The following is a 15,503-nucleotide window of genomic DNA, read 5'->3' as shown; positions in this document are numbered from 1 at the left end:
ATTGCTGAGATGACTGGACCAAATTACCACCCATTCCAATTAACCCTGAATGGAAATGGATTAAACTCATCAAGCAAATGTCATAGATTAGTAGACTAGATTAAAAACAAAACCCATCTATTTATTGCCTACAGAAGACATATTTCACCAACAAAGATCAGCAGAAACTATATCTCATGAATTTTGATTTTTTAAATTTAATTTCATCTCTTCAAAACACTTTTTCTCATTGAATTCTTTACTGACTCAGATCATACACACAGTAGCATCATTTTCTGCAAGAAGCTTTTTGACTTTCTTTTTCATTTCTTCAGCAACACATTAGTCATTCAGTAGCACGTTATTTAATTTCATGTCATTGTAAGTTTCTATTTTTCCTCCTGTTGTTAATTTGGTATTGTAGCTTTTCATTTACGGGGATGTATAGTAACTGTGTAATGGAAACTACCATACCCAGATGTGAGGGTACAATGCAGTATGCATCTCTACTTCCAGACTAAAGATGGACTCCCAATGAAACTGTTTACTATATGACAATAGGATGCTGAACTCTCTGCCATTGTCCATGCCCGCAATGATGGACATATGACTGTGCATGAAGAACTATACTTTAGTAATGATATAGGGGAACTCGATGGGGGGGAGAAGGGGCAAGGGAAATCCAAGGGCCTATGGAACTGTATCATAAAAATGATAATAATAACAATAATTTAAAAATAAATAAAAAGATGGTTAAAAATAAATAGCAAAAGATTTTTAAAAATAAATAACAAAAAATTCTAAAGTAAATAAAAATTTTTAAAAACCACTATCTGTGTGGATGTATTTGCTAGACATGGTGAAAGAGGTAACAGAAGTCTTTTTCAAAATATCTTTTGTGAAAATCTTACGAAAATATTGAGGGACATTTAAAAGCATTTTTCACCAACTAAACAATCCTTCTCTAAGAGGGCAAAGGTCCCGGGTGGGTGTGTCTGCCAGGAGGACAGCTGAGCACTGGCTGGTGGCTCAGAAGATGGTACGGAGAGTGCTCCTGCTCCCCAGCTCTCTGGTGGGAAACTCCGGGTGTGTCTGATACTGTGATTAAAACACGAGAAAGTAGCTCCTGGCTCCTGGCTTCAGATCAGCTCAGTGCTAACCTTTGTGGTCCTTTGGGGATTGAATCAGCAGACAGAAGATGTTGCGCTCTCTCTCTTCCTTCTTTGTAAAATCTGCCTCTCAAATAAAAATGCATAAATCTAAAAAAAGAAAAAAAAAGAAAGGGTAGACTAGAAAGATACAATTTATCCATTAATAGGAGTTCTAAAACACAGTAATAAAGCAAGTAATAAAGAGGTCATGTTCAAAGACATCAATAGCAATCAAGCAATAATGCTTAAATCCAGGAATTGAAATCTATTCCAAGCGGGGTAAATTAATTTTTATACCTCAATATTATAATGAACATACAGAATGCCAAAGAAAGCCAACTTCCCTATAAGGGATGACAGCTATGTCAATAAAAAAATTTTTTTTTTCTTAACGCTTATTTGAAAATGCTGACAGGCAAAAAGACAGAGCTGGGCCCGGCGCAGTGGTGCAGTGGTTAAGGTCCTCGCCTTGCACGCCCGGGATCCCATATGGGCGCCGGTTCTAATCCCGGCAGCCCCGCTTCCCTTCCAGCTCCCTGCCTGTGGCCTGGGAAAGCAGTCGAGGACAGCCCAAAGCTTTGGGACCCTGCACCCGCGTGGGAGACCCGGAAGAGGCTCCTGGCTTCGGATCGGCATAGCATCGGCCGTTGCGCTCACTTGGGGAGTGAATCATCAGACGGAAGATCTTCCTCTCTGTCTCTCCTCTCTGTATATCTGCCTTTCCAATAAAAAAAATAATAAAAATCTTTAAAAAAAAAAAAAAAAGAGCTGTCTCACTTGCTGGTGTAAACGCCCAACACCCACAACAGCTGGGGAGAGGTGGGTCAAAGCCAAGAGTCAGAGACTCAATGTAGCTCTCCCACACAGGGGCAGGAATCCAACCTGACTCCCAGGTGGTGCCTTATCAAGACACTGGCGTCAGGAGCCGGAGCCGGGAATCGAACCCAAGACATTCTGACGAAACACACAGGCATCTCAAGTACTAAGCTAAATGTTCGCCCCCTCAAATGGGAGTCAGAATACAGTCCAACTCTGAGAAGAAGTGTCATTCCAGAATTCTATCTCACTAAACTGTCATGCAAGAACGAGGATGCGGAGCTGAGATTGTGGCACAGCTGTAAAACTCACATCGCAATTCCATGCAGGTGCCCCTGATGCTGTGCTTCCAGTCCAGCTGGCTGCCGATGTATTTGGGCCTCTGCCACCGATGCAGGAAAATGAAATACAGTTCCTGGCTCCTAGCTTTCATCTGGCCCAGCTCGACATCACTGTAGCTGAGGGGTTACGCAGTGAAACACAGTGTTTTTCTGTCTGTCTGTCTGTCTCTCTCTCTCTCTCACACACACACACACTGTGCACCTGTGATTCACTGCGAGATTACTTCATTTCTCTCTCACAGAACTTCTCCTTGCACTCTACAACTTCCAGAATAAAGTTCAAAGCCCTTAGCCCAACATTCAAGACTCTTCTCCTACACACTGCTCCAGAAAGCTAACTTCAAGGAAGCTTCTACTCTAAATAGTGTGTATCACTAAATTTAAAACAACATACAATCAAAAAAACCTGTCTCTCCTGCCTGCCTCTTCTTTTTCTCTCTCTCCCTGAAATGTGCCATTTCCTGTTTACTCCTACAGGACCCATCCAGGATTCAAGGTCTGTCTCTGTCAGGAAGACTTCACATCACTGTAGATCCCATTCACTTTCTGTCTTCCTCGTGCCCTGCCACTGCGCCTTGTACGTGCCTGGCACTTCACGGGAGGCGCTTGCGCAGAATCGCTGTTGGGGCCGCTTGTAACACAGAAGCCGGCTTATAAGTAATTACGATCACCAGGCGCTCCCAGCACAAAGCCTGGTGAGGCTCAGCGTTCGTAATGCGGTAATGAGCATCACCTGCTATTTTTTGAGGAAATGCAATTTCGCCACAGTGGCAGCTGCTGCAGTGCATCTCCACCACGGTTTGCCAAAGCCTTTAAGGTCCCTAGCAGACAGGTTTAGGGCTTCCAGCCAATGTTTGCTACTGGAGAAGTCACCCACAATCTAAGTTTTATAACCATGGAACTGGGGTTTAAGTTAAGCAAAAGTGTCAGCTGGTGACGCTCTGGATAAAGATGACAAGTAAACGGTCTTCCACAACCCCATCACAGCCTTCTAGAAAAACAGCGCCACCCCAGCCACGTCAGGGCGGGCTCTACTCTCCGGACTCACTGATTGGCTCTCTGCGGCCGCTGGCCTCAGATGATTGGTTGCCGTCATACGGGGCCTCTGGGAGTGGCACGTGCACTAGCGTCACTTCGCCAAGAAGCCAAAGATGGCGTCGGAGCCCTCGAAGGCTTGGCCAGCCGTGACCTCCTGCCCACAGTTAGGGAGGAAGAGTCGGCCCTGGGATGCAGGGGAGACTACGTGCAGATGCTGTGGAAGAAGCGTAGCTCACGGTGAGGCTCCTGAAACGTGCTGTGTGTCCTGCCAAGGTTGGCGGCTTGGTGGGGAGGGCAGCGGGGAGCAAGGCCGGCGCAGGGCAGCGGGAGCAAGGCCCAGGGCAGCAGGAGCAAGGTCGGCCTGGGGCAGCGGGAGCAAGGCTGGCCGGGGGCAGTGGGAGCAAGGCCAGGGGCAGCGAGGGCAAGGCTGGCTGGGGTCAGCGGGAGCAAGGCCCACACGGGGCAGCTGGGAGTGTGGCCGGCCTGGCCCTCCTCGGCCCTCTGTGGAGGCGGGAGGCCCTTCCCCCTGCCTTCACGAACCCCACTCCTGAGCACCTGTCCATCCCCAGATTTGCTGGTGTTCAAATCATTCAAAATCCTCCCTGCCAGCATTGTCAGCTGTAGTTACCTCTGGTGGGGAAGAACTGTCAGAATTTGTTCCCCCTTTCTGATACTCAGATATTAAAGAGTAAATGTAGACATTTAGCACATTTCCTTGTGGTCCACAAGGAATGAAACTTGTGTCCGGGTGTAGGTTTTGTTGCTGGAGTATCTAGTAGACCCCCGTGAAAAGTTGCTGGATTAAAACCCAAAAATGGCTTTGCATTTTTTGTTTTTTGTTTTTTTTGGTAATGACTGAATTTCAGTTAAAGCACAGTTTTTTAAAAAGTGTTGTTTGTTGCTTTGTGTGTTTTTTTTTAAGGTCTTGTTTGTTCATTTTTTGCTGGCTATATACGAACAGAGACTGCACTCCTGTTCATGTATGCAAATGAACTCAGGTTCAAAACAAATTTTTAATGTGATTTAAAATAGCTTACACTGCTGTTTTTTAGGAATCAGTTGCTGAATCTCAGCTCTTGGAGCTACTGAAAATCCATTGGTTTAACTGTTGACTGTATATTTTCAAAGTGAAAACCGTTCGGTCGAACTTTATCCGTTCTTTTGGAATGAGCTTCCTTGAGAACAGAACCTTTGTACAGAAAGTTATGCTTTCAGTGGAATTCATATTCTTGTGATTTTAATCGCTGCTGCTGCATAGAAAATCTCCATTTGAATTAAGTAAGAATTACAACAGGAAATTCTAGAGCACTAATGCTTTAAAAAGAGTGGTTCTGGGCACTTAGCCTAGCGGTGAAGATGCTCACTTCCCAAATGCAGTGTCTAGGTTTCATGCCCAGCTGCAGCCTTTTTAAGATTGCTTTTAATTGGAAAGTCTGATATACAGAGAGAAGGAGAGACAAAGAGGAAGATCTTCCATCTGCTGATTCATTCCCCAAGTGGCTACAATGGTCAGAGCTGTGCCAATCCGAAACCAGGAACCTGGAGCCTCTTTTGGGCCTCCCACTCAAGCACAGGGACCCAAGACGTTGGACTGTCCTTGTGACTGCTTTCCCAGGCCACAAGCAGGGAGCTGGATGGGAAGCAGGGCTTCCAGGAAATGAACCTTTGCCCATATGGAATCCTGGCACATTCAAGGGGAGGACTTAACCACTAGGCCACCATGCCAGGCCCCCAGCTCCAGCTTTTGACTCCAGTTTCATGATAATGCAGAACCTGGGAGTCAGCAGTGATGGTTCAGGTGGTTGGATCCTGCCACCATGTGTAAAACCTGGATTGAGTTCCCAGACTCAGTCATTGCAACTTTGGAATGTGAACCAGCAGTTAGAAGTTCTCTTTCAAGTGTAATTTTTTTTTTAAATTTTAATGTTGCTTCTGTACATTTGTGTTGCAGTGCTTAGAAATATAGTTGGAAAGATTGTGGTTATGCATTTAGAAATGTGAAAGTGCTTTGTCATGCACCACAGGTGTGTGAGTGTGTACGTGTGTGTAAATACACAGTACCATACATTTTATGTTAAAAGTTTTAGTTTGATTGTAATATGTCTGGGTTTAAATAAGACTTTGAAATTTATAATGGTTATATGCAAGTTTTAGATATTTCAGGCGACTGAAAAGTAGTCTTTTCTTTAAAAAATACAGCTTCATGGAACTAGAATGCTAATTTTTTGGTAGCAAAAGATAACTGAGTTTTAATATGCACTGCTGTCCAAAAAAAAAAGTGTTTTAACCTTTTGGGGTTGGCATTGTTACACCTGAGTTGCCCTGATGGCATATCAGCACCCCTGGAACCACTTTCAGTCCAGCTTCCTGTTGTACACCTGGCAAGGAGCGGATGCACTCATTTCCATCCGCGAGGGAGAACCAGGGAGCAGTTCCTGGCTTCTGATTCCAGCCTGGCCCAGTCCTGGCGGTAGCAGGTAATTAGAGAGTGAAGCAGCAGATGGAAGATCTTTTATTTTCTTCTCTCCCTATCAGTTTGCCTTTGAAGTAAAGAATTTTTTTCAAAAAAGGACAGCTGAAACAAATATGTTACTGATATTAAACTTGTGATTCTACTTAAATCACTTAAACCTTTGAATTAGACTTTCCACTAAGGCTCTATGATTCCCATTCTAAGTTGCGAAAATGAGCTTTTCAAAGGACTTTTTTTTTTTTAAGCCAGACTCCTAATGGTCACTACCAGCTTGTTTTTTTAAAGATTTATTTATCTGTATTGCAAAATCAGATATAAAGAGAGGAGGAGAGACAGAATGGAAGATCTTCCATCCACTGGTTCACTCCCCAAGCAGCCGCAATGGCCAGAGCTGAGCCAGTCCGAAACCAAGAGCCAGGAGCCTCTTCCAGGTCTCCCACACGAGTGTAGGATCCCAAGGCTTTGGGCCGTCCTCCACTGCCTTCCCAGACCACAAACAGGGAGCTAGATGGGAAGTGGGGCTTCCTGGATTAGAACCAGTGCTCATATGGGATCCCGGCGTGTTCAAGGCAAGGACTTCAGCCGCTAGGCCACTGCGCAGGGCCCCAAAGGAATTTTGTTATTCATTGAGAGACAGAGCAGAAGGAGCACTCGCCTCTTGAGGTGTACTCCCTACATGGCTGCCGCAGCCAGGGCCACAGTTAACCCTCGTATGAGTGGCAGGGTCCTAATCACGTGAACAGTCAGTGCTGCGTCCCTAGGTCTACACCAGCAGGAAATTAGGAGCCAGGGCCAGACGTGGAACCCGTATGCTCCAGTGTAGCCGGCCAGCATCTGACCTGTGAAGTTAAATGCTCGTTCCTGTAAAAATGGCTGTGAGTGGGTTGTGTGTGTGACAGTATTAGCACATGGCTTCTTAGCTTCTGTGCTCTTCAGTGCCACACGTCAGTGTGAGAGAACAGTCTCGCCCACGTCTGTTCAGCCTTCACTGGTAGACGTCATTAGGATTAAGTAGAGAAATTGGGCTTGGCAATGGAACTGGTGGAGTCTTACACCATTTAGTTACTCAGATGAGCAAGGAATTTTCTTAACACTGTGTTGGATTATAGCATTGTCAGCCTGCTTGCTTGCTGTATGTACGAAGAACAAATGAAACGTGTCTGAATACTCCACAAGTAAGAAATGGTAAATTCCGAGTATTATAGACACAAAATCTGGGTAATGCAAGCATTATTCTGTAGCTCTGTCTGGTTTTTCTTCATTTTCTTTTTTATCCTTCTCCCTTCTTCTGTGCTGTTTAGTTTCTCCTGAATTTTGCCTCATACACCATTTGTTTTTTCAGATTTATTTATTTTTATTTGAATGGCAGATTTCTCAGAGAAAGAGAGAGAGGTCTTCCTCTGGGTCTCTCCCCAAATAACTGCAACAGCCAGAGCTCCACTGATCGGAAGCTGGGAGCCAGGAGCTTCTTCCTGGTCTCCCACGTGGGTGCAGGGGCCCAAGGACTTACATAATCCTCCTCTGCTTTCCCAGGCCCTAAGTTGGATCAAAAGTGGAGCAATCAGAACTTAAGCCAGCGTTCATAAGGGATGCCAGCCCCAAGCCATTCATTTCTAGCTAAACCGGGTATCTTCCTGCATAAAAGAACCGCCTTTAGACTTTCTCTTTGCTGTCAGTTCTGCATATTGTGTGAAGTTTAATTCACAGTGGAATTTCATCAACAGGTTGCCACAATGAACTTCAGTGTGGTCACACTTTTTGTGAACTATGCTTGTTAATAACTGAAGAACACAGCACACTCATGTGCCCCGATTGTAAGGTAAGTTTATGATTTGTCAGATTAAGCTCCTCATAGAATGATGTTAAAAATAAGTCTGTTCATCTATTAGAGACAAAGAGCCAAGTTTCACTTAGAAACCAACAACTTTCAGTGCTGGAAGGAAAAAAAAAAATACTTGCCCCATCCGTTTCACAACTGCTCAAAATATTGAGAATAAAGATTAAAATCCTACATGTTTAAACTTACATATTCTGACTGTGGAAACTGAGATTGGAATTTTATGTTTAATATATATTCCTTTCTAAACATTACACTCCTTACTCATACCAACACCTTGCAAGAAAATTTTGAACTCCTCCTGTCCCTCAACCTTTATATGTCATCAAATTTGTAAATATGTCACGCTATCAAAAAGGCTGAGCAGTCAAATGGTTGCTAAAATTAGTATTAGAAGTGCCGGAGTCCAGCTCCAGTTGAGTTCGGAGCTCGAGAAGGGTGCGTGAAATAGGCATAGAAAGAAGAGAGACGGACCACTACAATTCCAAGGTCATTATGGACAATGCGAGAAAGCTCTCTGCTTTATTTATGCAGAAGCCGTCACAAGCTCTGGCACAGACCTTTCACATCATGGTGTTGCATCCATGTGGCCCCAAGCAGTACAATTACAAAGTTTCCTTTAGGGGCAGTTTGACATAGCTTCATGGGGGGCGGGAAGCACAATTTACAACTTCTTGATATGAATGAGGGAGGATTACACATTCCTTGTTTATCTCGGCTTGCCAGTCCCCACCTGCTCTCCTCAAGTCTGGGCTCTAACCTTGGCGCCGCCTGTGACAACCAGACCCCTACCTTGAATTATGTATGGGTTAAAAGGTCTGGGGCCTTGGTTTATGGGGATTGGGGTCATTGACATTAGTTGGCCATTAGGCCTGCAAGCTCAGCCTTTAGGGTCACAGTAACAGGATAGCCTTTATGGTCCCAGTAGCTATATTTTTTGTCATAGCAGTTTCAGCCCATACTCCCATCACTTCCATTAGTTTGTAAAATTCTTATCAAGCCATTTCCCAGAAAGCATGCTAAATGCCTGGGCCAGATTTCATGGCAATGGTTAGGCACACAATAAGGTGTCCAGAAACAACATGGGCTTAATTGTACTCCTGTGCGCAGTTAAAGGCCCACCCACCAAGACATTATCAATAATGTTAGCTCTCAAGCTCATGTTGGTTGCAAAAGCTATCTCACAGGGGCAAACAGTGCCTCAATAGATTACAGAATTGTTAGTGGAGTGCTTGAGTGTCCATGCAAAAGGGGGTGAAACTGCGTCAAGGTGGTCAGAGAGAAATCCGCTGGGCCCTGCCAAACAGCTGGAAGCTCCCCCAGGCCCTGCCAAGCAGGGGAGCTGTTCTCTTCACACCTTCATGTTATTCACACCTACTGCATGGACCCCAGCATAGAAGCACCTAAAAATAGGACAATTAAACTAGGACCAAAATCTACCAACTGATATGAAAGAGAGCAAATTAAGGATTTAAAAAATCTACTGGGCATCCTTCTCAATTATTACCCATCCAGGTTTTTGTAATATGTTCTCAGAAAATTATTTCAATGTGTAAAATTTTTCACTCCTTCTGGAGAGAGCAAATGGGGAGTCTTTATGTCCACTGATTGTCACAGTGGGCAGACGGTTGGTAGGCATAGCACCGACCGGCTCTGTTCTTGCCTGCCTGTCCTCACTTGGGACGTGGAATTTATAAGGCTGTGAGAAGCAAATTTAAATGAGGTAGAAGTCCTCTCCAAGCCTCCAGGCCATTACCATATCCTTCATTATTTCTGTGTGATTAACTGGTTTCAGTTTAAAGGTGATAAACATATGTATGTTTTGTAAATTACGAAAGTTTTACTTCTAGCAAAGGTATACTTATTAAAAGCTGCCTTATTTCAGAATTTTGTACTTTACAAGTGATGCCCTTGTGGGGAGCCCCCTCCTGTGGTGGTGGTGATGGATTCCTGCCACATGTGGTCTGGGGGTGAATGAAGGAAAAGGGAAGGAAGAGGGATGGAGCAGGTGGCTGGGCCCGGTGCTGTCCACGTCTCACACTGATGCACAGAAAACACGAGGGTTTTAATAGTACCTTCTGCCTTTTAGAGGCAAGTGATGCCATGCTTGGTAGGCTTAAATCATTGTTTACGGTTTGGGGAATGCCTACAGGGCTGGTTTGGATTTTAGGGGTATGATAGATGTGTTTTGTATCATTTCGACTAATGCTGCTCTAACGCTTGCTTTGGGAACTATGTGATCTGGCTGATACACTGTTCCCCACCACACTAACCTGGTTAACTGTCGGTAACTAAAAACTACATTCAGATTTTTTTCAGATGCTGTTCCTATTGAAGGAAATACTTGCAGAAATCTCCCTGAAATGGTTATCACTCTTTTCAAAGCTTATGTGAAAGAAGGAAGAGAAAATAGAAGGATCTAGCTTTAAATTAGTGAAGTTTGAATGTATAGAATTTTAAGGGGATATGGTTTATTACTTTTGATATATGTGCTCGAAAAAGTAAGATCTAAATATATTTACATTAGCTTACAGTGATTCTCCTCTGTACTACTAGCCAGCCTTTTATTCTTGTTTCTGAGTTAGTCTTCATTTTTCCTGGTTGTGTGGTATCTCTGCTTTTGGTTGATAGTGTTGGTTAAAAATCATTTTGTAAGTTTGCCCAGCAAAATAGCATTCAAAAAATAGGATCACCCTTACTATTATTCCAGAAATAATGACGCCTTGTTGCTGTTTGGACTCGAGTACAACATTTATTGAGCTATGAAGAAAGGGTAACCCATCAAGCAAGTGGATAACTAAGATGCACTAAAATCTCAATTGGCTGGAAATGTTCATATGTAACCACTATAAAATGCAAACTAGAAAAAAAAAGTACAAACAATTCTGTAATCCTGGATAAGAAAGCTTTGTTAAACAAAGCACTGAAGTCAGAAACCAGCAGCAAAGCTTACTGAATTAGACATTTTTCCCATTTATAAGCAACAAAAAGCCTCCCCTGTCAATGAAATATAAATGACAAGCAATGGAGAATGGGAGAAACCTATCATAATGTGTTGTTGAAACATTTGGTTTTAACTGAAGTCTTTAAAATCAGTTGTATTATTTTTCTTGAACTCTCTGGAAGAAAGGTCCTGTAACAAATCTGCCAGTAGCAACATCAGACTTCTTAATTAATGAGTTAAGGGGAGTTAACAAAGCAGTTATCCTTAAAAAATGCCATTTGAGGGCCTGGTGCAGTAGCCTAGTGGCCTTGCACGCACCAGGATCCCATATGGGTGCTGGTCCGCATGTGGTCTGGGGAAGCATTCGAGAATGGCCCAAAACCCTGGGACCCTGCACCCACGTGGGAGACCCAAAAGAGGCGCCAAACTCCTGACTTCAAATTGGCACAGCTCTGGCCGTTGTGACCACTTGGGTTGTAAATCAGCAGATGGAGGATCTTCCTCTCTGTCTCTCCTCTCTGTATATCTGACTTTCCAATAAAAAAAAAAAATCTTAAAAATAACATTTGACCCAGTATGATATGTCAAAATTTGTCATACTTTTTCCCTAAACTGATGAGACATGGTTAAAACCTTGAAACAACACCTTTTCCTGAAAAATAGATATGCATTTACAAAAATGAAAAGTTTTAGCAGTCTGCTTTGTTTCTGTAAGCAATATTTACCTATCTTCGTAAGTCTTCGATATTGCCTTTAAAATTGCATAATATACCATACATCAAGTGCTGTATTTTTCCTCACCCTTTTCTGAGAATCATTTAGGTGATTTTTAGATCTTTCCATTTCATTTTTGTGCAATTTGCTAAACCTGTGCTACCAAAAAACCCCATCAGGACGTTCTGTAATTTCTGGCTCAGCCCACCTCCTCCCCCTCCATCCGTGTTTACATCTGTCCTGATTGTTTTAATGTTTGCCAGTTTGATGGATGAGAAGCGTTTTGAATTGCTCTTCCTGCCCCAACAGAAAAATTGAGCAACTCCTCATACTCACATTTTGAGTATATTAAGGTCTTTTCACAAACTTTGCCTGTTTTCTTTTTGAAGTATTTTTTTTTAATTTTTCTAATATAAGAATACTTTGTGTAAGAAAAGAACAATTAATATTCACAGGACAGTTAACCCGTCATCCTGTGAGACTATTTTCTCTCAGACTTTGACCTTAGATTTTTGTTAAATTTATCCACGGAGAAGTTGATCCTTCTCTACATGTATCAATTTTTAATTTTTATTTTCGTGAATTGAATTAAGCTCTCAGTGTCTGAGTTAGATTAATTACACATTGGAGAACTCACGAGATGGATGTTTGAGTTGACCACGTTCCTTGGGTGTCTGTCACCTGTTTTGTCTGAATTCATTCTGCACCAGTCGTCTTTTACCTTCCTGTCGCTTCATTCCGTCAGTCGGCTTGAATAATCATTGCACCTGTTTTGAGCTTTCCCACTCGTAAAATTTTTCACCTTCATCTTGCATACTTACACCGAGATACCACTTTTCTCACCTTTTTTGGCTCACTTCGGGAATGTTCCGTAAAGAATCAATGAGAGTGGTTTCCCTAAAATCAGGTATTCAGTGGCCATTACATTGATCATTTAATGAAATTATTCTCAAACTACTCACCCTTATGTAAATGAGCTAAAAATTATAACATCATAACAAACTTTTTGTAATGTCCTTAATTCTTGCACGCTTATTGAAGAAGTCAGAATGTTTTCCCATAATTGGCTTTGGATTTGTCCTGCTTATTTTTCCCCATAATGTGCTTTCCCATACTTGCTTTCCAAATGCTTCACATAGCAACACTTATCCCTGCAAAGAAACAATACAAATCTAGTTCCCTTACCTAAAGTAATTGCAGGACTGAAAGGCGTTTAGAATTTTTACTTGAAAAGGGTGCTGTGCTTTCCCAGCTGTAAGCAATTGCATAAATTGCCTTGTACCTAGACAAACGTTACTCTGCTGAGAGAACAGCAGGCAGCAGCTGGTGGGCACTCTGGGCCTGGTTAATGCCACATTTGTGTTAATGTACCAGTACATCAGCATAGTTGCTCCTTTTTTGGTTTTGTTTTGTTGTTGTTTGTTTGTTTGTTTTTTAGTGGTTTAGAGGGAAGAAACTAGAGGCATGTCTGGATCAGGGCAAGTGGAGAGACATAAAAGACCTGGGAGACCTGGTCTGGGCTAAATAACCTCGCTCATCACCCACAGGAGCACGCAAACCTGGGGCCGGGGGCATGCCTGGCCTGACGAGGCTGAAGTACACACCCATGAGTGTTGTACCAAGGAGTGGAGCATGTCAGGCTGGACTGTGAGAGAATCAGATCTGGGGCAGATTCTTAGGGAATTGTGGGCTTACCTCTGTGAGACTGCAGCACCTGTCAGTTTACATGAAGAACTGGGGGTGGTAGCAGGCTGAGCCAGCCTGACCACAAAACTCACTGACAATCGTCAGGGCTGGCGCTGGGAGGAGGCCAGGCCAGGCTGCAACACCAGCTGGCAAATGCAAAGACCAAGATGGAGGATAAACCATACCAAGCAGGGCTGTTGTACCCACCAGCCTCCGTGAAACCAGGCCCAGAACAAGCCTGGTGAAGGAACTTGGGGAACTCCCCAACTAGTGTTCTGGGGAGCATGGGAACTGGGGCTAGAGTCAGGCCAGGTCAAGCAAGTCTGCAGCACTTGTCAGCATTTGTGTGGACCAGGTGGGTCTGGGGAACAGGCTGGGCTGAGCCAGGCTTTAGCAGTGCTGGCACACATGAGAGCCATTACAGGGTATGGGTCATGCCTGACTGCACTGGGCTGCAATGCCCACCAGTGAGAACTGAGACTGGGTGAGCAGTGCCAGGCTTGGTCAGAGCACTTGTCAACACATGCAAATGTCAGGCTCAGATTAGACCTGGTAGGGGAACTCTGGGGACTACCCTGCTTGACTGCAGCTCCCCCCATTGAATGTAAGAGCCAGGGCCTTGGGTGGAGCAGTGAAGCAAGGTTGTAGCACCCTTACCATGTACCTGGGCTGTGTCTGCAGGCAGGCCAAAGTGGGTTGGCCTCTAGCACCTGCAGCTTCTCACAAGGAGCCAAAGTAGGTATGGGCCGGGCCAGGCTAGGTCATGGCTCCTGCCTGGCCACTCAAGAGCCAGGTCTTGGGTTGGGCCAGGATGGGCTAGGCTGTAGCACCCATTGGTGAGAGCCAGTATGGGTATGGCTTGTTGGGGTAGGCCACAGTATCCTCTGGTGAGTGCCAAGACTGGAGGATGGCTGTGTCATTCTGGATAGCGGCAGCTGCAAGGCTGGGAGCAGGCCTGGGAGGGGAACTTTGGGAACTACCCTGCTAGACACAGCTCTTGCTGGTAAGCGTGAAAGTCAGGGCTGGGAGCAGGCTAGACCAAGCTGGGTTGCAGCATCCATTGACACACGTGTGAGCCAGATCTGGGGTGGTCTGGACCAGGTTCAGCCCACACAGCACATGCTGGCATGAGTGAGAGCCAGGACAGGGTTTAAGCCAGGCCTGATTGGGTGTGAGTCTGTTTGTTCTCAGGACCAGCTGACAATTCCTGGGACTGGTTGTAAGTCACATCAGACTGTATTGCAGTACCCCCTGGCAGGCACAAGATCAGGGGCTAGGAAAATGCCTGGCAGGGAAACTCTGGGCACTCCGCTGCTGGGCTGCATGTATCACTGGTGAGCACAAGATCCAGGGCTTAGGGCAGACCATCCTGACAAAGCAGCAAATGTCAGAATACGTGAGGGCTGGGTTGGGCTGAGTCAAGCCACAGCACCCCTGAATGTACACAACGGCAGGCTGGGGTGTGGGCTGGGCCAGGTTAGGCTGCAACAGAGGCTGGCATGCACAAAAACTGGGCTGAGGATGGGTCCGGTGGGGGTTGTTTGGGATCGGCCAGGTTAGGCAGCAATACCCGCTGGGATGCGTGAGGACCAGGTTTGTGGTGGGCTGGCTGGGCTGTAGCACCTGTCAGTTTGCATAGATGTGGGACTGGGTCAGAAATGACCAAGCAGCTTCATCCACCTGGTTGTACAGTGGCTGCCAGGGTACTAGGCTGAACTTGGTCCGGCAGTGGCTGGCACACACAGGAGTCAAGTCTGAGGTCATCAGGTGAAGTGTCTTGGAGGACTGCCTGACTGGACCACTAATCTCAGAGCCTGGCCACAGGGAACATCACAGAATACGTGATCCGATCTTGGATATTGGGACCAGGCCGCCTCAGTTGCTAATCCCGGACAGCATACCTGGATGGATGCGGAGAACGTGATGGCCAGCTCATCCAGGCCAGTAGGGCCTGGATTCTCTGAGCCAAGCTTTGCAATATGTTCCTGGGTCTACTCAAGCAACACCCTCAGAGCATTCTTTCCCACACTGGGGTCTCTAAAGCATCAGCCAAGGACTTTCCCTCATCCCCAGGTGCTGATGTGGTTCGACAGCCTGGAGTGCCTTGCTCCCTGTGGACACAAGAAAAAAAAAAAACGAAACATTCGTCCCACCCACCTTCCTCCATACCTGACCTTCCCCACCCTAATCAGAAGCATACACCCCTCTCAACTATGTAAACGTTATTAAAATAAGAGGCATTATCCCTCCAGTGTGTACTTAAGTCGCGAATCAGGTTCTGTTCTGTAACAAAGCTTCCCTTTAGGAGTGTCACATTAACTGGGAACTGCTTCGTGTTAGGGCAGAGATTCTTCTGCACCAAGGCACTCTCCTAAGACTGCTTGTTTCAAGTTAGATATAAATTCTCTAGGACTGTGTGGTGTTGTGCTCCTTAGCCTGCTCCAGGAGGGCAAAACAAAAACAAATAATGGTGCAGGAGACCATGCTTTTTTCACTCAGGGACAAGTTTAAAGAAAAGTTCAGT

At 44.9% G+C, this 15,503-nt stretch overlaps 1 protein-coding gene across 1 annotated transcript in view; it reads left to right on the top strand.

The window, feature by feature from the left end:
- Nucleotides 1-3,438: 3,438 nt before the first annotated feature.
- The window catches only part of LOC121168061 (RING finger protein 17-like), a 105,309-nt gene continuing 93,244 nt past the window's right edge, over nt 3,439-15,503 (top strand). Inside the window, exons 1-2 of the mRNA XM_040997829.1 lie at nt 3,439-3,562; nt 7,523-7,617. Coding sequence (XP_040853763.1) covers nt 3,439-3,562; nt 7,523-7,617 — 219 coding nt within the window. The remainder of the gene's footprint in view (nt 3,563-7,522; nt 7,618-15,503) is intronic.

Source organism: Ochotona curzoniae, unplaced genomic scaffold, assembly GCF_017591425.1.
Source record: "Ochotona curzoniae isolate NIBS_2020 unplaced genomic scaffold, NIBS_Ocur_1.0 patch49, whole genome shotgun sequence".
Lineage (NCBI taxonomy): Eukaryota > Metazoa > Chordata > Mammalia > Lagomorpha > Ochotonidae > Ochotona > Ochotona curzoniae.
Note: the sequence above shows the minus strand (reverse complement) of the source record. Positions and strands in the feature narration are given on the sequence as shown.